Source organism: Siphateles boraxobius, unplaced genomic scaffold, assembly GCF_051911475.1.
Source record: "Siphateles boraxobius isolate OS27281-9 unplaced genomic scaffold, OSU_SipBor_1 19, whole genome shotgun sequence".
NCBI lineage: Eukaryota > Metazoa > Chordata > Actinopteri > Cypriniformes > Leuciscidae > Siphateles > Siphateles boraxobius.
Genome location: NW_027508799.1, coordinates 13937167 through 13961960, shown reverse-complemented (window position 1 = coordinate 13961960; position 24794 = coordinate 13937167). Strand labels below are relative to the sequence as shown.

The following is a 24794-nucleotide window of genomic DNA, read 5'->3' as shown; positions in this document are numbered from 1 at the left end:
ATAAACGGGGAATCACAAAACTTATTTCTACCCGAGTTACAGCTGGAAGCCACCACCGCCGACTCTCGGAGACTTAAAGAAAATCGCGCTCATAAACATGAAGAGAACTAACTTGCTGCACCAACAAGGAACGACATGGGATAAAAACGAATAAAACAAAACACCTATGGCATGCTGAACGACTCACAGGCGCCATCTTTCCTCCAATGATCGTCTGTGTCTGTGGGATGTCTTAGTCTGAAACGGTCTCATCCGGCGAGTTTCAATTTGCAGTCGGTTTCTAAGTATTTGAATAAGCTATTTGAATAAGACCACCACGACTGCTGACGAAATCTGCCATATTAGCATAGACCCCGCCCTGAGGGAGTTGTAGCCATTTTCTCCAGGCCGGAGCAGCTGTAGTGACAAGAATGTCTTAAAAGCAACTCAGGTGTTTTGTTGTTGGATGTAACAGTGAACATAACAGTCTTAATTTACTACCGAAATAAGAGCCACTGAAGATGCAGTGGATTCGTTTTATTTTTGAAGGGAATGCGCCCCCATATACCTAAATTCGTTTATGTCTGGGCAAATCATTTTACAGCAGACTGCTTTGTGAACGAGGGTCAATACAAAGGGACAATACAAAACAGGTTTTGCTTAGTTGGAAGTTGTTACTCGAGGATGAATAAGTACCAACAGTACGTGTTACAGCTTATAGTCTCTGGATCGATGGTCACGGCAGTAAAAAAAACGGAGAGCGTGCACTTTTTTACAGTTCGAAGGAGTTATTATATGGATATAAAGTTTACCAGTTTATTAAGCACCAAAACCATAAGGTCTGTATATATTTGTCTACTGTAACGAGTGCTTATGTGTAATTCGCTGTGTATGTTTAGGATAATGCAAGAGAGAAATATAGATATAGAATATGGATAAGATTTTATCGTGAACTTCTTGTACGGTGTATTCGGCTCTATGGTGATTTTCTGGAGTGAAAACGGATGCTTCATCTTTTTTTGTGATGTACAATAAACTTCATAAAACTCATCAGTAAAGTTTTGGCCATCATTCAGTCAGGGTCCGTTAAAACAGGCTTGTAGTGGATTAAAGCAAGACGACCACATAGTTTATAACTGTAATTAAGCTAAACTATACCTGTTCTATCTCTATATATTCTCTGGCTCTGTAGGCATCTTTGTCCAAATCCGGTTTGATCTGAACACCGCTAATGACAGTTTCTGACATTTTCAGTGCGTGTTATTATCCTGTTCTGATGAGCACTTGAAGCTCCGCCCTCTTCTTGAAAGGGGGCCGGAGCACCAGCTCATTTGCATTTAAAGAGACACAGAAAAGAACACTGCTGCACTCACAGAGTCCAGCCAAATGAGCATGTAATCCAGAACTATTAAGAACTATTGATTACATGACAGCTGCCTTATTACAATTGGACTCTAAAATTTTCTTGGGCTTACATTTTGAAATATTATAGAAAGCATGGGAGATGCATTAGGAATGACCTGAAATTTCATCCCACAAAAGAAGGTCATCGAAATTGCGAAAGAAAAATAATTCTTGGCCGAATTTAACCGAAACCATTTCTTTAAAATCCAAAAACAAAAACAAATAACATGGATAAAAAGTGTGAAATTATCTGTTTTATGAAAACAGTGACTAATGATAGATGCTATATTGATAGCAATAAAGTTGAGTTTACAGTTGAGACAGGCACACCCTCTCTCTCTCTGGAGAGAGAAATCCAAACAAACAAGTTCAACAGGACAAAAATTCACTGAAGCTTATGGAAGCATAACTGTAATAAAAATTTACTTTAGTTGTCATTCCTAATCATTTGCATTTGCAAGAGACACAGAAAAGAACACTGCTGCACTCACATGCTACACATGCATAGTAACTCACATGCATAAGTTATTAGTGAGTGCCTTGATAAAGTAGTGTTTACTCTCACTTGTGCAAAGGCTGTTTAACACTAAATTAATGCTATACGTAATGATGGAAGAGAAACAATGTCACATGTTTTACTTGTGTCTGTAATGTCAAAACTTTGACAATTTTCAGTATTATAAAGAATAAATAAAACATAACATGACAATTTACATGACCTAACATGAAACGTTTTTAAAAGCAAATTTCTGTAGATGGGTTTCATGAGTATCTGTAGATAGAAAATAACGAAGCTTACAGGATGTGAATAAGGGTGGAAGAAAGGAAGAGAGAGAGAGAAATAGCCAGTTTCTACACATGCACACTCAGACTCACCAGGGCAGGGAAGGAGGGGTATCCACTACATTTAGCCCAAACTAGTTTGAGAGGTTCCAGCATAACTGTGGTAGCACTAGTGGGCATCCAAATACTGCTGTTGCCAACTTCTATGAAAGCAGGAATATCAACAAAATATGTTATGATGGCGTAAACATTGAACCATGATACTGACAATTACTGCACAGTTAAGACTATTAAATATCCATTAGGTCTTAGAGATCGGCAGAAAAAAAATCTCAATATTTTAGAAATCGCGTAGTATTTACACTGAGATGTCAAGACTTTTTTTAAACACTATCAAACAGCAACGATAGACAATTAGATTCATAATGTTACAAAAAAAAAAGTTAAATGTTTAAAATAATCAAGGCACATTTTCATGCATGCGGACATTTCTAATTATTAACTAGACATGGAACTAGTGTGAGTGTGTGTAGTTTACGTTGTAGAACAAAACATCCAAGTATCAGCAAGTTATGTTTACCACGGGCTTTACTTTACTCAGAAAAAAGAAAAGAAAAAAAAAACATTCTAAAACTTCATAGGAAAATCTCAAAGAGACCACTGGCGCATTACTCTTCCAGGTTCTGATGTCATCCCTGAGCCACTCTATTTTCAGTGGCAATGATAAATAAATTCACCCACTTGCTAATAAAATACTAACTTGTTTATAGAATTGTTGAATAAATACAATATCACACTCATAATTGTGAATATCAACACAGCTGTGATTACATTTTTCATTGATTGCAATGGACAATTTGCACAGGTGTTAAACACAGGTGGCAAACACATCAGCAAAAAGAATAGAGATGAGGATACCTTACCAGCAGCTATTCTAGCAGCTTTGGCGAAATTTCTACTCTCGATGCAAGCAATAATCTCACTCTTGTCCTCCACTGTGTTCCTCCTGATGAGGGCCGGCTTTCCCTTCCCACACTTCGGAAGATTAAGTGTGATACTGCTAAAGACAGATGGGAAAACATGATGGAGTGATGTGGGAGATGAGCTCAAAATAATGACAACAACAAAAAACACACATGAAAAGAAGAATAGTGCAGGGATACATGGATGTTCATTTGGAGTATTTAAGCACTTGACAGATTAAAAGTAGATATTTATTTGTGTGTGTTTGTGTGTGTAATTTTTGTTTGTATACAATCTACAAATCGGCCACAATCCTAAAAAAAGTACACAGCTGTAAAGGGGTGACACTCTACAACATCAAGAGTGCAATAAATACACAGCCACCCACAAACACATACAAACACACTTTTATACACATACACACCATACATTTTGATTACAAAAAAAATCTGTTTTGAATTTTTAAAAATCACAGCTTCATCGGAATGTAACAAAACTTGGTGACTTTTATGGCATTAGGTATGTGCACACACAAAAAATGAGATCATGATTCGAGCATGCTAAGTGGTCTAAAAAAAAATAGTCACACTTGTGGTCTTCGGTCAAAAAATGACCCCCATAGGAAATGAATGGGAAATTGACAGATTCTCCGAATTTGTGTGTGTACAATCAACAAATCGGCCACAATGCTAACAAAAAGTACACAGCAGTAAAGGGGTGACACTCTACAACATCAAGAGTGCAAAACAGACACACCCACCCACACACACACACACACACACACACAAACACACACACTTATATACACATACACCCATACATTTTGATTACAAAAACTCTGTTTTGAATTTTTAAAAATCACAGCTTCATCGGAATGTTACGAACACTAGCATGCTAAGTGGTCTAAAAAAATAGTCACACTTGTGGTCTTCGGTCAAAAATGACACCCATAGGAAATGAATGGGAAATTGACTAAAATATATACAATATATATATTTTTTAATAATATTTTACATAAAGTGTTATAATTGAATGAATTGCATTTTTTTGTTAAAAATTCTGAATAAAAAAAAATGGATATAAAATTTGCTTCTCAGCAACACAAGCTTCTCTTTCTAACACAATGTTTAGGTTTGACTGTAATCATAATGCAAAAAAAAACAACTTTAAATCACTATTTCTAAAAAAATATATATCTAAAACTTGATAAGAAATAGTTTTTGAAATTGTTTAAATATATATTCAAATCCAAAAAAAAAAAAGAAAAAAAAAAGTAAATGTGTCCATAAACAGCTGGGGAATTCACATGCCTCTCCATAGAGAGCAGTAGATGCCATCTAGTGGTTACACCATGGTCCTACTCTTTCTCTCCATACTCCCACCAGATGGTGGTAATCTGCTTTAAAAAAAATTTTTTTAAAGGCCAAGACTCTATATTAAAATAAAATACTGCATAAAAAAAACAATTAAAATACAAAATACAAAATTAAAAAGAATTAAAGCTGCTAGCAGCATTTAGCGGTGTTCAAGCAGTTAAGGCAGTTAAGCTCAAAAGCATCAAAAGACATTAAGTTTCATGTAGCAAGCATTTAACCACTGACATCATAGATGGAATAGACCTTGTTTTAGCATGATTTACCATGATATACCAAATTTTAGTGTGATGATGGAACATGATTTACCATGTTCCAGTATGATTTATCATGAATCTAGCATGATTTACTATAGTTTACCATGATATACCAAGTTCTAGTATGATTCACCATGATTTACCCTGCTCTAGCATGGTTTACCAGAATTGAACATATTCTAGTATGATTTAATATGATTCTAGCAAGATTTACCATGTTATAGGATGATTTACCATAATATACCACATTCTAGAATGATTTATGATGGTTTTGAACATTATGATATGTACATTAAATGATCATAGATGGAATAGACCATTTACAGCTAATACAGGCAATTTACCATAGAAAATACATGGATTTAAAGCTTTTTAACAGTTATAGCGCCACCTATGGTCCGATCTCCATGAAACTTTGCATGCTTCTTCACCATGTTATGACATATATGCTCATAAATTTTTGTGAAGTTCTGAGTTAACAGCAATTAAGTACTTTTGGTTACTGTAGCGCCACCTATGGGCCAATCGGGGTCATACTCTGATAGGTTGTCCCCAAAATGAGGCCTACCATCTGGCCGAGTTTCAAGTCTCTGGGCCTTACGGTTTGGGCTGCACGATGCGTTTTAGGGGGATTTTTTTTTTCAAATAGCAATTACAATACGTTTTCAGCACTTCGTGCTTGAACACCTAATAATAATGAGACCTTTTTGACAGTTATAGCGCCACCTATGGTCCGATCTCCATGAAACTTTGCATGCTTCTTCACCATGTTATGACACATATGCTCATCTATTTTTGTGAAGTTCTGAGTTTTTATTTATGATTTATAGGCTTTTGACTGTATTTTGCCACGCCCCTTTTCTAAAGACCCTGTTACAGCCACCCAATTGCAAAATTTCAATTTTTTTTTCGATAATTATTGATCTAGAGAGTCCAGAGAATAGGCCTAGACTGGTTTGGTTCCGATCAGGTGAAAAACCAGGGACTAGTTCGCAAAAGTAGGTTTTGGACAAAATTCGACATAGCGGAACATTTTTCTTACCTAAATCGAAATTGGAGATATACATCTTGCCTGTATTGAGCCAAGGATCACGTTGGTGTAAAAAGCTTGAGGCTAGGGCCAACGGTCTAGGAGTTGTGAGCAATTTAGTACTTTTGGTTGCTGTAGTGCCACCTATGGGCCAATTGGGGTCATACTCAGATAGGTTCTCCCCAAAAGTGTGGCCTACCATCTGGCCGAGTTTCAAGTCTCTAGGCCTTACGGTTTGGGCTGCACGATGCGTTTTAGAGGAATTTTTTTTTCAAATAGCAATTACAATAGGTTTTCAGCACTTCGTTCTTGAACACCTAACAATAATGAGACCTTTTTGACAGTTATAGCGCCACCTATGGTCCGATCTCCATGAAACTTTGCATGCTTCTTCACCATCTTCTGACTAGGGGTGTCCATGGTTACCCGATTAACCGATTAACCGTTAAAAATTGCGTAACCGAGTGAAACATTTTGCTCGGTTAAGTGGCGTCAATGGCGTGCATTGAATTTAGTTGTAATACATTTTTGCACCGCCAGAGCGCTCCCAGACATTTGAATTGTCCTTAAGAAGTTCACTTTTCATAATTTTAAGGCCGTAAATAGTCTTTCATTTCTCAAATAGTGTAATGTCTTAATTTTAGTTTGAATAGGTCTTAAATTAAGGAAAGACGAGGTGTATTCACCTTGCTGAGGGGGATGTGATCAAAGCCTGGAGTGGAGCGAAAGCACGTTCCTCTCTCCACTCTAGAATTCTGTAATCACTTCGCTAACAGTCCACTCCTGGTTTTCAATTCCCGCTCACAGAAAAAAACTAACATGTAAAAAGACCGCTTACAAGTAAACATTTTTTTAATAGTTGGTTGGGATGAGTAGCCTAACTGAGTAGTCTATTTAATTAGAATATCAAATAGGTTGTGCGATTATTTAAAAAAAATCTCCATCTCCATGTTTTCGGTGCTGACGCGTTCATGTAATGTAGCCTGGGTTGCGCTGCCAATAACCTAAAAGCTGTCAAAAAGAACAGGCAAAAGTAATGATTATGAATATGTCAAATATAGCAAGGAGACATTTTAATTGTTTGCAGGCTCACTCAGCTGGAAAGATGAAGTTGACAATGCTGATTCGCGATCTTCGCAGTGAACACGCCAGAGAGAAATGCACTTTTCATACGGATTACATAAGCAGAGAGCAGTCTGTTTTCTTTCGTTTTGAATTGTTGTGTTTAAAAGTAGACATTTCAATATAGATTTATTTCTCAGGTCTGTGAGACAAGAAGGCTACCTTATAGCCTACGCTGAGTTTCGGAATTCGTTTATGAGATGAGCTCCAGTTCACGCGCCGGCTGCTCCGTATTATCTAATGTTTGCTATATTTACTTCTTATTTCCAGGTAATTGGTTGATGAAACATTGATTAAAATTAAGATACAATTAATACAAAACGAAATTCACTTTAAAGAAAGGCTTTGTGCATTCTGTTTGAGGTCTCTGTGAAAGTTTTAGTTCCGCTTCCAGAACTGCCACGTCCCATTGTTTGTTCCATATAAATGCGAACACGAAAAATAAAATAAAATGAATATTTTATGTTCTGGGGACAACTGGCCCTTCTTCATTCGGCAGTAGTACTTTTGGTTTGTGCAGTGTAATTCACAGAATTAGGTAGCCTAAAACAATATTTTGCCAACTAAAAGTTAAAGATGTTTTGTGCAGTTATTAAAGGTGTTAAAAATGAACTACCCCTTTCTCGTGTGTCTCTATCTCGGGGTTGCGGCGCGTAGACTATGGTTAACCGAGTATTAACCACTAAGGGCCTCGGTTAACGGTTAATGAAGAACTTGAAAACGTGCAGCCCTAGTTCTGACACATATGCTCATCAAATTTTGTGAAGTTCAAAATTTTTATTTATGATTTATAGGCTTTTGAGTGTATTTTGACACGCCCCTTTTTCTAAATGACCCTGTTACAGCCACCCAATTGCAAAATTTCAACTTGTTTTCGATAATTATTGATCTAGAGAGTCCAGAGAATAGGCCTAGACTGGTTTGGTTCCGATCAGGCAAAAAACCAGGGACTAGTTCGCAAAAGTAGGTTTTGGACAAAATCCAACATAACTTTTTTTTGTTGCTTAAATCGAAATCGGAGATATAGATCGTGTCCATCTTAAGCCAAGGATTACAGTGGTGTAAAAACCTGAGGCTAGGACCAACGGTCTATGAGTTATGAGCAATTTAGTACTTTTGGTTGCTGTAGCGCCACCTATGGGCCAATCGGGCTCATACTCTGATAGATTCTCCCCAAAAGTGTGGCCTACCATCTGGCTGAGTTTCAAGTCTCTAGGCTTCACGGTTTGGGCTGCACAATGCGTTTTAGGGAGAGAAAAAAATTTCAAATAGCAGTTACAATTGGTTTTCAGCACTTCGTGCTTGAACACCTAATAATAATGAGACTTTTTTGACAGTTATAGCGCCACCTATGGTCCGATCTCCATGAAACTTTGCATGCTTCTTCATGTTCTGACACATATGCTCATCAAATTTTGTGAAGTTCTGAGTTTTTAATTATGATTTATTGGCTTTTGAGTGTATTTCGCCACGCCCCTTTTTCTAAATGACCCTGTTACAGCCACCCAATTGCAAAATTTCAACTTTTTTTCCGATGATTATTGATCTAGAGAGTCCAGAGAATAGGCCTAGACTGGTTTGGTTCCGATCGGGCGAAAAACCAGGGACTAGTTCGCAAAAGTTAGTTTTGGACAAAATCCGATATAACTTTTTTTTTTGCTTAAATAAAAATCGGAGACATACATCGTGTCCGTCTTGAGCCAAGGATTACAGTGGTGCAAAAACCTTGGGGCTAGGACCAACGGTCTATGAGTTATGAGCAATTTAGTACTTTTGGTTGCTGTAGCGCCACCTATGGGCCAATCGGGGTCATACTCTGATAGGTTCTCCCCAAAAGTGTGGCCTACCATCTGGCCGAGTTTCAAGTCTCTAGGCCTTACGGTTTGGGCTGCACGATGCGTTTTAGGGGAATTTTTTTTTTAATATTGAAATTACAATAGATTTTCAGCACTTCATGCTTGAACACCTAATAATAATAATGAGACCTTTTTGACAGTTATAGCGCCACCTATGGTCCGATCTCCATGAAACTTTGCATGCTTCTTCACCATGTTCTGACACATATGCTCATCAATTTTTGTGAAGTTCTGAGTTCCCTTTCGAACGGTCACTTCGTGTTGCGTAGCTATACGCAGTGGGGGAAACTCCTTTTCCTCGATTTACTGAAGCCTATTTGTAAAACGCATTTGCTGCTGCACAGCTAGCACATTGAGCGTCTGTCACGCTAATAGGCTGTGCTGCAGCAACTGCACATCCAATGGCGCGGGCGACTCTGACGCTCGACCAAAGAGCTAGCCCAACGTCAGAGCCCGCCGTGTGGGCGTGGCACAGCCTAAATAGACCCCCGAAACCGCCATTATAGCAGATTTTTACTCCTTCAGCGACAGTACACATGTCCCTGAGCTTCTACTGATTATTCGCCGTCGAACAAGCCTTTCAGCCTGAGCGTGCTTCTCTTCAGCAGACTTCGCCTGAACGTCGATTGTCTCCTGACGCCGTCTCACCTGTGGCTATCCGGCGACAGCCTTTATCCTTTACAAGCATTGTGATTATTTTCAGATGCCTCGTTCATCCTGCACCACGTGCGGAGGCCGTCTGCACGAGGCAGACCAACACCCTAGCTGCATTTCCTGCCTGGGGATCGACCACGCTGAAAATGCACTCTCTGCCGGCGGATGTGCGGCCTGCGAAAGCATGCCTATCTCCGTGCTGCGCAACAGTCTGTGGCCAGTGGTTCAGCGACCAGGACTAACTCCGACGCCGAAATGCTTTGGATCCTGACGAAGGCCGTCGCGGACCTCGAGCTAGAGTGGGCCACGCCCGAGGAGCCGCCTCGTTGTCGGCTGGATGGATGGTTCCTGTCGGGGCGCCAGCAGGCCCCTCGTCACAAACCAGCGACCATTTTTCGCGCTCCTTACTCAGCACGTGTGGGATCTGCAGTTTCCGCGACGCTCTCCTCCGTGGATGGCGCAGCGGAAAAGGGTTATGAGTCTTTGCCGCCCCTCGAAGAGGCCGTGGCCGCTCTTCTTTGCCCGAGCACTGCGGCTAGCTGGCGAGCTAGAGCCGCGCATCCAAACAAACCGTGCCAAAACACTTCAGCCCTCGCTGGACGCGCGTATGCCGCCTCCGGTCAGGCTGCTTCGGCCCTGCACACGATGGCCGTGTTGCAGGTCTACCAGGCCAAACTCCTCCGGTCCATGGACGAGGCTGGCCCGGACCCGGAGGCCTTTCGAGACCTGAGAAGTGCTACAGACCTAGCGCTGCGTGCTACTAAGGCTACAGCACAGGCCATCGGAAGGAACATGGCGAGTTTGGTCGTGCTCGAGCGCCATCTTTGGCTCAACCTCACCGAGATCAAGGAGGCTGACAGGACTAGATTTCTCGACGCCCCGGTTTCCAGCTCCGGTCTCTTCGGCCCGGCGGTGAAAGGATTCTCGGAGAGGTACACAGAGGCACAGAAAGCTTCCCAGGCTATGCGACACTTCTTGCCGAAACGCTCGAGCTCTTCGTCCAGCAAGCCCAAACCACCGCCTTTGCCTCATCCAGCCAAACCGGTGAAGCAGGCCTCTCAGCCCCGCCCTGCGGCCGCTGATTGCCACCGCCAGTCAAGGCCCGCGAAGCGCTACCCGCTCCCCCGGCGTCAAGGCCTGCGACCCATCGTCGTGATTGACCAGGTACCACCGAAGTCGTCCTAGCAACAAGCGGGAAGAGAGAGGGCTCGTGTCTCGAACTAGCCGGACCACCCTCGAAAAAGCCAGCAAAACTTCCCACAGCTCCCAGTTCAGGCGGCTGGGGATTTTATTATTGTAAACAGGCCCGCAGCAGTATGCGCGTCTTTGCAAACAAACGCCGTTTTCACGGCGACCCAAATAAAGCACAAAAAGAGCATGTTTCACAATCACAACACACGGGTTCACGGTCCCCCCTCTCTAGGTGGCCCACTCCCTGTTGTAACACTGACTTTCCCCCGGGGCGAAAGCCTGTATAGTCAGTCAAACACTCAGTGCGTGCACAAATCACATTATAAGGGTATCAGGTCCCCCCATGTTAGGTGGCCCGTCCCATTCAGTGTGTCAAGTCTTGGCAAGCTATCCCCGGTGTGTCGAGTTGGGTCATAAACACTATAAAGTGAGGCTACTCGCTCCAATTCCCTCGCAGACCCCCCAAATTCCAGGCGGTTATCGAGACGTCGGTGAGAAGCATCGTGGGTCACGTGCTTCGCACCGAAGTTCAAAATTTATTAGCAAAAGGAGCGATAGAATCACGCAATACGAAGTGACCGTTCGAAAGGGAACTACTCGGTTACTATCGTAACCTCAGTTCCCTGAGAGAGGGAACGAGTATTGCGTAGCCGGCCGCACTGTGGTAACTGGTGAAGTTGTCGCTTCAGTCGTATAAACCTGCTATAATGGCGGTTTCGGGGGTCTATTTAGGCTGTGCCACGCCCCCTCGGCGGGCTCTGACGTTGGGCTAGCTCTTTGTTCGAGCGTCAGAGTCGCCCGCGCCATTGGATGTGCAGTTGCTGCAGCACAGCCTATGAGCGTGACAGCCTGTGCAGCTGCAAATGCGTTTTACAAATAGGCTTCAGTAAATCAAGGAAAAGGACTTTCCCCCTTAGGCTTTTGGCTTTTGTTAGGCTTTTGAGTGTATTTTGACACGCCCCTTTTTCTAAATGACCCTGTTACAGCCACCCAATTGCAAAATTTCAACTTATTTTCGATAATTATTGATCTAGAGAGTCCAGAGAATAGGCCTAGACTGGTTTGGTTCCGATCGGGCGAAAAACCAGGGACTAGTTCGCAAAAGTAAGTTTTGGACAAAATCCGATATAACTTTTTTTTTTTTGCTTAAATCAAAATCGGAGATATACATCTTGTCCGTCTTGATTAAGCCAAGGATTACAGCGGTGCAAAAACCTTGGGGCTAGGACTAATGGTCTATGAGTTATGAGCAATTTAGAACTTTTGGTTTCTGTAGCGCCACCTATGGGCCAATCGGGGTCATACTCTGATAGGTTCTCCCCAAAAGTGTGGCCTACCATCTGGCCGAGTTTCAAGTCTCTAGGCCTTACGGTTTGGGCTGCACGATGCGTTTTAGGGGATTTTTTTTTACAATAGGTTTTCAGCACTTCGTGCTTGAACACCTAATAATGAGACCTTTTTGACAGTTATAGCGCCACCTATTCTCCGATCTCCATGAAACTTTGCATGCTTCTTCACCATGTTATGACACATATGCTCATCAATTTTTGTGAAGTTCAGAGTTTTTATTTATGATTTATAGGCTATTGACTGTATTTTGCCACGCCCCTTTTCTAAATGACCCTGTTACAGCCACCCAATTGCAAAATTTCAACTTTTTTTCGATAATTATTGATCTAGAGAGTCTAGAGAATAGGCCTAGACTGGTTTGGTTCCGATCGGGCGAAAAACCAGGGACTAGTTTGCAAAAGTAGGTTTTGGACAAAATCCGACATAACTTTTTTTTTTTGCTAAAATCGAAATTCGGGTAAAAATCGGATATATACATTGTGTCCAACGGTATCGCTAGGACCAACGGTCGATGAGTTATGAGCAATTTAGTACTTTTGGTTGCTGTAGCGCCACCTATGGGCCAATCGGGGTCATACTCTGATAGGTTCTCCCCAAAAGTGTGGCCTACCATCTGGCCGAGTTTCAAGTCTCTAGGCCTTACGGTTTGGGCTGCACGATGCGTTTTAGGGGATTTTTTTTTTTCAAATAGCAATTACAATAGGTTTTCAGCACTTCGGCTTGAACACCTAATAAAAATCAGTACAAATACAATAGGTTTTCAGCACTTCGTGCTTGAACACCTAATAAAAATCAGTACAATTACAATAGGTTTTCAGCACTTCGTGCTTGAACACCTAAAAATCAGTACAAATACAATAGGTTTTCAGCACTTCGTGCTTGAACACCTAATAAAAATCAGTACAATTACAATAGGTTTTCAGCACTTTGTGCTTGAACACCTAATAAAAATCAGCACAAATACAATAGAGGTTTTCAGCACTTCATGCTTGAACACCTAATAAAAATCCTTACAATTACGATAGGTTTTAGCACTTCGTGCTTGAACACCTAAAAAATGTTATAGAACAAAAATAAATTGCATTGGTTTTACTGGGATGGAGGAAGTTTAATTTTTAGGTGTCCGGTCATTTCTGACCGGGTAGGCCCAGGATGTGACTCAAAAACGAAGACCGTCTTTAATTTTTGTGAATATTTTGAATCAAATACTAAGAGTAACCGTTAAAAAAACTCAGTTCAATATTAGTAGAGAACACTTTATATTATTGTTGTGTATTGTAAATTACATTATTTTTCTCAAAAACATGACAAACATTCTCAGAACAGAGTGCCCGTGAGCCAAGATGGCAGTCTGCAGGTTGTATATTTTCAGGTATTCATGAAGCAGTTAAACAACTGTTGTTGAGTTTAATGCCTTGGGAAGTATAAGATAATACCAATTCTTTTGTCTACACTAGGTCATGTAAACAAAAAAATAGACTACATGAAATAAGCACAATGATATTGAAAGGAAATGGAATATGTCACTGTCACAACAGTAAATGTCATCCTTTCAAAAGTACTCTCTCAACTACCCACCTGTTGCTGGAAGACATGCTTGATTCAGAAGCGCACCTGCGACGAGACTCCAACTGCCTGCTGGAAGACAACTCCTCCTGATTCAGGCCAAACCCGTTTGACAGCCCTGACAGACACAAGGAAGAGTGAGAGGGAGCACTTTTACAAAAGTGCTAATGCTATTAACAAGGTTCCCACACCTTGGTTAACTTCAAATTCAAGGACCTTTCAAGGACTCTCCAGGTCCAATACCCTCAAATTCAAGGACTTAATGTGGGGATACATTTCAAGTGAGAGGAAGGTTACATCCTGTTACCTTGTAAGAAACATTGTTACAGTTTTCATGTGTCAAACAACTATGCAAAAAAGCTGCTTCTTTTTTTTGCATTTATTTTTGGCCATATGACAGATCTGATATTCTATTTGTCCAATTTCTGTTTTGCATAAAAACTGAAGAATTCATGTTACGTGCTAAGGCACGGATACTGCTTTAACTCAGAAGTCCACCTCGTGAACAAATTAAACTGTGCAGTTCGCCTTACGTTCATCATTATTTACTGGACAGAGCCATTGATACTGTTGTAAACGTTATTCTTCTTAAGTGTAGGAGACTTAGAAGCGAAAAACCAGGAGACGTTGGGATTGTATCTTTTAAGCAGGATTGTTTATTTGCTGTAGTCTGCTTCATCCAAAATCTTACCCAAGTCTAACTCAATATCTAAAAAACACAGTGTTTTATCCTTCCAAAGGGGGAGGGATTTACATAAAAGGGGGGGAGGCAATCTGAACAAAGCATGTAAATGTGAAGTACAGGAATCAGCACTTTACCGGAAGTTCCACAGCCCTGATCTCGTCAGCATAACAGGGTGATTCAAATGTAAATATCCTAATCCAATCAGCCAGACTCTTCACCGACTGGGACAGTCGCTCCGAGTGCCATTAGAACACAAGGTGAGAGTTTCAGTAATCTGCCCGACTGTATCACCCATCTTAATGGCCAGGAAGTGCATACAGACAAAAGTTAATGTCCGACACCTGAATTGCTTGACTTACAAAAGAGAGATCAGGACTGGCAATGAATCTCTTACTGATAATTCTGATATCATCATTTATACTTCAAATGCTAAATTCAGTCTACTTAACTTTCTCAGTGTATATACCCGGGCTATTCAATTGGCGGCCCGCGGGCCAGGTCCGGCCCGCCAATCATCTCCATATGGCCCGAGGCCACCCCAACCTCCCTCCTCTTCTTTTCCTGGCTGTGCGGCTAAATTTGGTTAGATATGCGCGAGACCGCAGTGGCGCCTGCAGCTGTAGCTATACGCACTGTGTGTGTACCATGAGCGTTCCGATTGACCTGAGAAACACTTTTTTCAGTCCGAATATTTCAGCAGTTATTATGTGTGTGTCCCGTATTTCTGTCGACTGAACCAGCGATATCAATCATTCCTGGTTTAATCATTTGGTTCGATTATTTACTTTCCATGAATTGGCCAAACGCGCTTGCATAACGGTTCTGTCACTGAATCATATGAAGCTGTTTCTCGGTCAGTAAGAACAAATAGCGCTGTTTTCAGTTGTTTCACTAGTTTACTTTGAACTACGCAGCACGGCCCAGTGGATAACGGAACGCATGCTCAAAGGAGTTGCGTTTACTCCCGGTCCCGGACACTATTATTAAACATTGCTGCGACATCCAGTGAGAAGCGTTTCAATCTGACACATCTCTCTGTTACAAACCACAAATCACTCAATGATTTTAACTAGTTTTAAATCGGATGAAACAGCCTCAACATTCCCAACACGACTGATGAGGTAAATAGCAGAAACATTGTGCCATGAACGAAGTTAGAAGACTAAATCCCTAATCACCACCCTTACAAACATTTACCATGAATGTACTGTAGTAATTTACCATGGTTTGGGGAGAAATGTGGAATATTTATATTTAATACTATGTTATAGTCATTTATATTGCATTAGATTTATTAGGGGGCAAGAGAAATATATAATTAATTGTGTGTATAGTTTTTACCTGTTTAGGCATTTTTTATACAGTGGTAGTGAGTGAGTAGCCATGCATGGTTTTACCTATGGTTACGAAGTCTCACTGTCAGAATATTTTAATTTAAGCCTATAATAATTATTAATAAAATAATTCTAACCAATAGAATATATGATCTTGTATAATTCATATATTTGTACACAGCTGTAAATAAGTTATTTATTATGGTCTGATAAATCTGCATACTGTTGGCAACCACATTTCCAAGTAAATAGCCTACAATACTTTTATGTTTACTTTAGCTTACTTATTGATACTGTTATGTTTCAATAAATAAGCTAAACCCATCGGCCCACCTCAACTTTTCGATTTAATAATCCGGCCCTCGAATGAAGCTAATTGAATAGCCCTGGTATATAATATTGTATTGGAACCTAAAAACATTTAATACATTTGTAACACTACAATACCTTCTTTCATATCTGGAGAGGACGTGAGCTCAACGTGGTTTTAAAAAATGTTAAATTTTTACGGCACATGTTCTCTAGACTCCGTCGCTATGGAAACAAAGACTAACATGCAGTCACCCGCAAATGAATGTGTGGGTCTATGTAAAATACGGGACAAATTTTATTTGATACGGGACGCATCATTTTACCTTTAAATACGGGACGGGAGGAAACCCTAAGGTGAGCCAAATATGATGAAACTTGCATTTTCCAGGCATCACGTTTCAGCGGTTTCAGCCTATTTTTGCAATGTTTCACGGTGTGTCTGTGAAATGTTGAGATACCATCTTAGTAGTTTTGTGCGCGTGTGAACGTCGTGGCAACGTACAACACAAAGTACCTCACGCGGGAAACACTTAACGTAACGCGTAAATGCACGTACGGAAATCAAGCAAGCTAGTATGCATAGGCCACAAAGTATTGGTGAAATAAAACATTAGCAAACCAGATGTAATAAGTTTTTTTTTTAGAAAACTTGATAAATTCAAGCACTTTCAAGGACCTGTATCTATGTATGTTCATTTTCAAAAACATTCCAGGGCCTTGAATTTGTTTTTCCAGATTCACAAACTTTCAAGGATTTCAAGGACCTGTGGGAACCCTGCATTAAAGGCAGAGTTCGCCCAAAAATTTAAATTAGCCCATGATTTACTCTCCCTCAAGTCATCCTATGTGTATATGACATTCTTCTTTCAGACGAATACAATCGGAGTTATGTAAAAAATGTCCTGGCTCTTCCAAGCTTAGATAATGGCAGTGAATGGCCGTTTCTGTTTTGAAATCCATAAACGTGCATCTATCCATCATAAAAGTGCATCTATCCATCATAAAAGTGCATCTATCCATCATAAACGTGTATCTATCCATCATAAAAGTGTTCCACATGGCTCAGGGGGGTTAATAAAGGCCTTCTGAAGCGATGTGATGCGTTTGTTTAAGAAAAATATCCATATTTAAAACTTTACAAACTGGAATCTCTAACTTCGGCTAACTGTCGTACGCACGTTCGCGAGAGACTGGCGTTCCAGCGTATGATGTAGGACGCAGGCGTAGCATAAGTTCCAGTGACGAACGCGGAAGCACAGAGGATAGAACAAAACAAAACACTGGTCACAAATTAGAAGTCTAAAACGAGGGTGTTTACAGAAAAAATGTATCTCAAACAATTCAATTCTTCACATGGATTGGAACAAATGCGTCAATAGAGCCGCCATCTTGAAACAGGGGAGCCCCTCATCAGCGTCAATGTAGGAAAAGGTCTAACGAAAATAAAATCACCATAAATCCTCATGAATGCGATTTTCTAGTTGTTTTGGTTCGTTCCAACGGTCAGACATGTATTTATTATAGAGTCCAGAGAAATTGTACAAAATTTACAAAATTTCACAATCTTGTGAAATGTAATCCCTTGCTGTCTGGTTTTTAGATTTCGTTCGTGTGAACATCCATACGCAGCACAAAAGTCCAGCATCATCCATGAATTCAGCGTTACCTAGCTACTTGCTATGACAAGACCCCTGTTCCAAGATGGCGGCGGTTTTGACGCATGCTTAGAACACCAAGGCGACATCTACATAGTTCGAATTACAGGGGGTACTGGGGGGTAATATACCCCCCAATGAAGACCCAGTACCTCCCAAAGGGACATAAACATCAGTTTTGGGGGGGTCAGATCATTTTTCTGATATTGTGAAAAAATATAATTAGAGTTACAATAGGCTACAAGTCAACTCCTATTTTCACTGTAGGAACATTTTAATGTAAAGCGATTTCAGACACCCCTATTGTGGACCGTACCATTTTTAACCACCGTGGCTAGAAGCGACGGAGATAGAGGACGGTTTGCTGCTGACGTGCATGGATAAATGTAAGTTGCTAGCTGACGTCTAGCTTGTTGATTTTACAACCTTCATTTATTAACGTGTTTTGTTCTTTCATAGCTCATGTCACGTCTTCATACATTGAATTACCGGCTACTTAACTGCTACTTACCCACTGAGGCTAGTTAAGTGGACCTTAGTTACCAAGGTTAGTTAGCAAGGTTAGGTAGCAAGATAATTCTCAATTTAAATCAAGCTTTACATTGTGGTGAGGTAAAATCAGGGGCGGATCTACAAACAACATTGTTAGTGTATTAGAGGCGTGGGCGCGATCGAACTGTGTTTGTGTTTGTGTGTGTGTGTGTGAGAGAGAGAGAGGCGCGGGCGCGATCGAACTGTGTGTGTGTGTGTCGTATGACTAAATCTGTTCATATTTCCTCAAAACTCACTAGAAGACATCATTTGAGGGGTCTTTTTTTAAAAAAAATCTCCTGGGGTGCAAACCCCCAAGAATTGCTTTTTCACAAAGTACAATTTAATTATAGACTACACAGACTGTTGATAGTGATTACACAGAGAAAGGGTCCACAATTCACAAATGAAGACCCACACCATCCAAAAACCCAGCTACATCTCTGATTTGACTCCCACTCCATGTAATGTAGTGTAGAGAACAAAACACATTCAATGAAAACCGTAGCATTTTAAATTATGAATAATGTCCATGGCCCCCCTCCTGAAACGTCATGCCACCCCTTTGCCACCCCAGGTGGTAGTATGGTTTTTCATAGTATGCTCCTTAATCACATTAAAGATTGTGTTGATTTGACACTGACTACCATCGACTACAATGGAAAATTGGTTTCTGTTTATACAGTATATGAGAGGGTTGGGTCTTACCTCCAGGTCTTATGAAATCTAAAAATAAACCAAATCAATATTTCATGAAATAGGCAATATGCTTCTTGAAAAGGTATTACTTTTACTAGTAATTAGAATGGTATTTCAGTGCACTTAACTTCTAACTTTTGGGAGTTGATCAAAACAGTTCTCTTTTGGATATATAATAACAATGAGATATTCTGTAGCTTACTGATTATCAGTTTGTCGCATGTTTAGACCTTGTATGTGTGTTGCACAACACATGTTGCACTTGGCGATCGCGGTGGGGATTGATATGGTAGTGGACCATGATGGTCATAGAAGAAGTGAAGGGGCAGTACCCCCCGATTATGGTGGGGTAATTCGCACTCTGGACATCTAGTGTTTATATCTATGACGTCATACGCTGGAACGCCAGTCTCTCGTGAACATGCGTACGACAGTTAGCCGAAGTTAGAGATTCCAGTTTGTAAAGTTTTAAATATGGATATTTTTCTTACACAAGCCCATGGCTTTGCTTCAGAAGGCCTTTATTAACCCCCCAGAGCCGCACTGAGCACTTTTATGATGATGGATAGATGGCACTTTTATGGATTTCAAAACAGAAACCACCATTCCCTGCCATTATAGAGCTTGGAAGAGCCAGGACATTTGTAAATATAACAGGGCGAGGGCTTTGAGAGAGCAGCTCAAGGCCGTGGCATGATTACTGATGAGCGACACCTGCGCGGCACACTGGTCTCGTATCTCTCACGGAGGAGCAGAAGCATAAAAGGAGGAGTGACGACAGTGGTGATCGAGAGAGGGCAGGCCAGGATTTTATTTGATATTTTGTTTTATTATGTGTGGCGGCAGTCGACCGTGAGGGATTGCCATCTTTACTTTCATTTTGTATTTATTTTATGTTTGATATTAAAATTTTTGAATGTTCTCCAGTTTCCGCCTCCTCCTTCCCATAACATCTAACTGCGATGACTTGAGGGTGAGTAAATCATGGGCTAATTTTCATTTTTGGGTGAACTATCCCTTTAATTTGCATTTATATCAATCACAAAGGTCTTGCCCATTTTGACTCTTTTCCTGTAGATTCTACCTGTGTCCAGCCGTTTGATAGGCGATTGGTCCTCACAACTGTCTCCACTGGCACTCCGTGGCCTCTTCCTGGTGTGGAGCAGCGTCTCCAGGCGTGGTATGACGACTGACAGGAATGTTTTTGCACCTAACCGAGAACTGCCCTTGGGAGTTTCACCATCATCCACGGGCTTATGAGGGCTTGTGCTTTTTGATTTGCGGAAAAGCACAGAAGTCCGTCGGTTAACTGGGCTTGATGGCTCGGCCAGAGTTGACGTAGCTACTAAATCACTGTCCTCTAGCTGCAGATGGGAGTGTCCATTGAGTGATTGGGAAACACTATCCTTGCGGCGTCTGTGTTTTTCAGGGCAGGGTTCTATACGTTTCAGGGTGGGTGGCTCAGAGTGACTTCCTGCGTTCATGAGGGGCAGCAGTGAAACAGATGGCTCAAGCTTAGGTGGGACAGATTTATCACCTGCCATGAAACAAGGAGATACTGTCACACATTGTGTAAACTGCCAATGCATGGCATTTTTACATTTTCTCAGAAAAATGCTAGCTGTATTGTAGGTGGTTGACAGGATGATGCTATCCAGTTGCTTATGTACGTTTTAGGTGCTATGCTATGCAGTAGCTAGAGCAGGGTTTCTCAACCATCCCGCTCCTGCAAGGGCCAGTCATGCAAATTTTTGTTTCAACCCTGATCAAACTCATCTGCTTGTGATTTTCTAGTAATCCTGAAGACCTTAATAGCTTGTCTTGGTATGTTTGATAAGGGTTGAAGCAGGACAATGGCACACCAGGAACATGATGTTGCAAATTATGTTCCAAAGGTGTTCCAAAGAGTGTTCCATAGTAGGGCTGCACAATACTGGCATAAACTTTTTCTTGTACATTTTTTGATGTACATATTGCAATATGAAAAAAAAAGGAATTTTCACCAGGTGACTTGAATAGCTCTATTTGGAAATAATCATTCTGATTTTGTAGGTGAATGCATCTGCATTAAAAAAAAACAGAATTTATGAATTATTTAATTAAAATCTGATAATCACACATACAAAGCCATATCCCAATAATAATTTTATTTCAATATATTGTACAGCCCTACTCTAAAGAGTGTTTTAACAGAATTGTTAAGCATTTGCTTAAGGCATTACAAGTTTTTTTTCAACCTCATAGACCAACAGTTCAGCCAAAAATGAAAATGTTCTACTTATTTACTCACCCCTAAAGCCCAATTTATACTTCTGCGTTGAACTTACGCCGTAGCTACGTCGTAGGCTGTGCGTAGCGTGCGTACCCTTCAGCGTACCCTGACGTGCACCTCTTCAAAAATTTAACAACACGTCAATTCTACGCGACGCAAGCGCTGTGATTGGTCTGCTAGAACCCCTCCCTCGGGTTTCACATGCTCCCTCTGCATGTGTAATTGCGCGTCAAGCGGACAACGACGCAGAAGTATAAATGAAAACCAACGCGTAGTGTATAGCGTAGAGGCTCCGGCGTAGGTCCGACGCAGAAGTATAAATCAGCCTTAAGCCATCCAAGATATATATGATTTTCCTTCCTCACCCAAAGAGAAATTAAAGAAATAGTTAACTTAAAAATGAAAATTCTGTCATTATTTACTCACCCTGACACCCTGAAAGTTTGTTTCAAACCTGTATGAATTTCTTTCTTCTGCTGAATACAAAAGAAGATATTTTGAAGAATGTCAGTAACCAAATAGTTGATGGACCCCATTGAAATCCATAGTATTTTTATCCTACAATGGAAGTCAATGGGGTGCATCAACTGTCTGGTTACCAATTATGGAAGTAAGATAATGACAAATGTTTTTTAAACAAAAAAGATTGTTGAATTGCACTAATTTGAAAAAATATGCATTGCATTAACAGTGCTTGCATTTTAATGCAGTGTTTTTTTAGGGCTTTTTTAGGGCTGAAATTCACATGGTTGAATATTTAAGCTGTAAATATTTCAATTCAAAACATTTCATACACATTTTCATTATTAAAATTTCAATAATCCATATTCACCTTTCAGATTTCTCTTCCAAAATGTTCATTCTGTTTAAAAATACAACCTATAATATTTGACAGGCAATTTTCAGTTTATTTTATTTCGCCTTAAAAATTCTCTTCCACAAATTCAGTGTTTCAAATTAGACAGCAAATTAGACATTTGACATCCTGGAACAGCAGGAATATGTTGAACCATGAAAATTCAATTCATGTGTAATTTCAGCCCATAAAAATGCAAGCCCTAAAAATACAATGTATTAAAATGCAATCACGGTTAATGCAATGCGTATTTTTTTCAATTAGCCAACAAGCTTTTTTGGTTCAAAAACATTTGTCATTATTTTACTTCCATAACCAATATTCTTCAAAATATCTTCTTTCGTGTTAAACAGGAGACAGAAATTGATACATGTTTGAAACAAGTTGAGGGTGAGTAGATGACAGAATTTTCATTTTGAAGTGAACTATTCCTTAAAGATTTTGAAGGAAAACATTCCAGGTTTAATGCAAGCGAATGGTGCAAACCGTAGTCTACGTCACGAGTAACCATCCCAATGTGCTCATGTCACATGCGAGGCTCTGACCTCTCGTCTTGAGGTGAGTAAATTACCAGGAAATTTTCTTTTTTGGTTGAACTATTCCTTTAACTGATGCACGCACTTCAACTTGATTTCCTGTTAAGACTGAACTCAATAACATTCACAGCAATGTGAATAAAACAATTAAAACAATTAGATTAAAACAATAAATCTTATAAACCTGGACAAGAGACAATGAAACAAGGGGACAGAATTATCTCTTTTCAAACCTCATCTATCGTGAGATTTTCTCTCCCTCAAGTCGAATAGGCTCAAAATGTTTACTTAGAATGCTTATATACCACATATAATATAATAATATGTCCAAGTGTGATTGGTCAAATTGTCTCAATTTCAAACGTGTTAAGTGCACTTTACAGAAACGCAAGAAAGAGACCTGCAAGCAGAATACGTTCAACCATGCTGATGGATTCCATTGTCGGGCCAACGGTTGGTTCATATAAGGTCTCGGGAGTCTTTACTAATCTACTAATGAGTTTAATAAGGTGTGTTTGATATAGGATTCATACAAAAAATGCAGTGTTTCTCTAGTGTGAACTTCAAGACCAGGGTTGGGAACTATTGTCTAACAAGGTGAAAAATTATAAGTCTAATTGATTAGAAAAGCATTATCACATCTGGAGACAATTAAGTAGTTGTTTGTTTGTTTGTTTGTTTAAATTAACGTGTATTTTGGGGCATTTTTAGCTTTTATTGGACAGGACAATTGGATAGAAGAGAGGGGGTTGGGATCAGAAAAGCTGGGACTCTAACTTGAGACAATGGTGATATGTCAAAGTGTTGCCCACAAGGCTTTGACAAATGTTCAACTGGTTAATAGCAATACATTTTCAAACTAAGATTTTTCAAACAAACCTTTTTGAAGGATATGGCCAACTTGTTCCTCAGCATTCTTCAGTTCAGCAGCAGGAAGAGCTTTCCTCAAACTCAGCTCCATCCTCACATCACCAATGATTTTTTTGAGCAGCTTCAGTCGTCTGCTCCGTGACGGGCTACATTTCATTGCTATAGTTAGATCCAACTTTTCTAGTAGCTCCCTCAGCTGCTCTTCAAATGACATCTGCTCCCGATTGGCTGGAACCAATAAGCGGTCCACTGAAAGAAGAAGAATTGTTAATGATTGATTTGTTAAAACGTAGGGATAAAACTGCAAGGAATTTAATGGTTCTGATTACACTTCTATTCCGATTTAAAAATACCATTAGTGATTCTTAGTTTCAAGGAAGCAGTAAATTGACCAGTACCAGTCAGTACATTTAGGAGTGATATTTATCAAGAAATGCCATTGCTTAGACACAAAGACATAGGACCCTATCATACACTTAGCGCCACGTTGTTTAAATAGCAAATGCATTTGCGCCCATTTGTGCACCCATGCTGGTCTGAAAACGAGGTGTGTTCAGGCGTATTGTTGGCACGTTGCTATTTTGAGGCAACTGAAATAGACTGCACAAAAAAACACAAACAAAAAAAAACACGGGTCCACAAAGCGCATACACTTTGTCCCGTAGATGATCTGCTTGCGTGCTTTAACCTTGCACAGGAGCAGATCCGTTTCCTCGCTAGAGAAGCGTTCGGTTTTTACGCTTGCAAATTCCGCCATGTAAATAGCGCCTAGCGCAACTGTCTTTTAAAGGGAATGGGAGATGAGACTCTGATTGGTTTATTGCACGTTACGCCCCAAAACACACCCATTGCTCATTAAGAGAATATGGACAACAAATTGTACCCTGATCAGTATACCAGTAAGTTTGTGCATTTACCATCTTCCCAGCAGAAAGGTGCAGATGGCTCAATCTTGGGTTGTTCAAGCAGGTGCATGCCAGTTTCAAAATCGAAGCCGATTGTCTGAACATCTCGACGAGTTTTCCTGAGCACAGCTCCACCCTGGTCTCTCAATCTAACAGCAGCCCTGTAGAAGAATGAATCCTTGCCATTGTACTTCATGCAGTTTTCAATAATGAGATTGAAGTCTGCTTCAAATTCATCCAGATATTTGTAGACTTGTGCATCAATGCGTTTGTTCATGGTGGAAAAATCCATTGGGTGTATGATGTGGTCCATATAGTCAGGCACCTGTGAGCAACACACAAAATAAGGGTGAAACTCAGATCAGTGATAAAGACTCTCAAGCCTCTTCTATTTAGCTGTATTTTCAAGTCATAGATCAATAGAAGAAACTTCATTAAATTTTGTAAGTGCTCAAAAATCAGGTATAATTGTATTCAGGCTGATATTCAGAAATAAATGACAAGTTCAAGCCCTGTTTTAAGATCGTTTCTGATGAAATAGAATGGTTAAAATTTTAAATTTGGACATGCTGCTGGCCCGAGAATTTTCCACAATGGTTGATTGTTCCAGT

General features: G+C 40.3%; 1 protein-coding gene across 3 annotated transcripts in view; it reads right to left on the bottom strand.

The window, feature by feature from the left end:
- brd1a (bromodomain containing 1a) overlaps positions 1–24794 on the bottom strand; it is a 37169-nt gene that overhangs the window by 5668 nt on the left and 6707 nt on the right. Inside the window, exons 6-11 of one of the 3 annotated variants that reach the window (XM_077233896.1) lie at positions 24196–24508; positions 23288–23527; positions 19829–20281; positions 13541–13646; positions 3090–3226; positions 2260–2369 (exon numbers count right to left, since the gene is read on the bottom strand). In XM_077233896.1, coding sequence (XP_077090011.1) covers positions 2260–2369; positions 3090–3226; positions 13541–13646; positions 19829–20281; positions 23288–23527; positions 24196–24508 — 1359 coding nt within the window. The remainder of the gene's footprint in view (positions 1–2259; positions 2370–3089; positions 3227–13540; positions 13647–19828; positions 20282–23287; positions 23528–24195; positions 24509–24794) is intronic. The other 2 variants (XM_077233897.1, XM_077233898.1) reach the window with 2 other exon arrangements.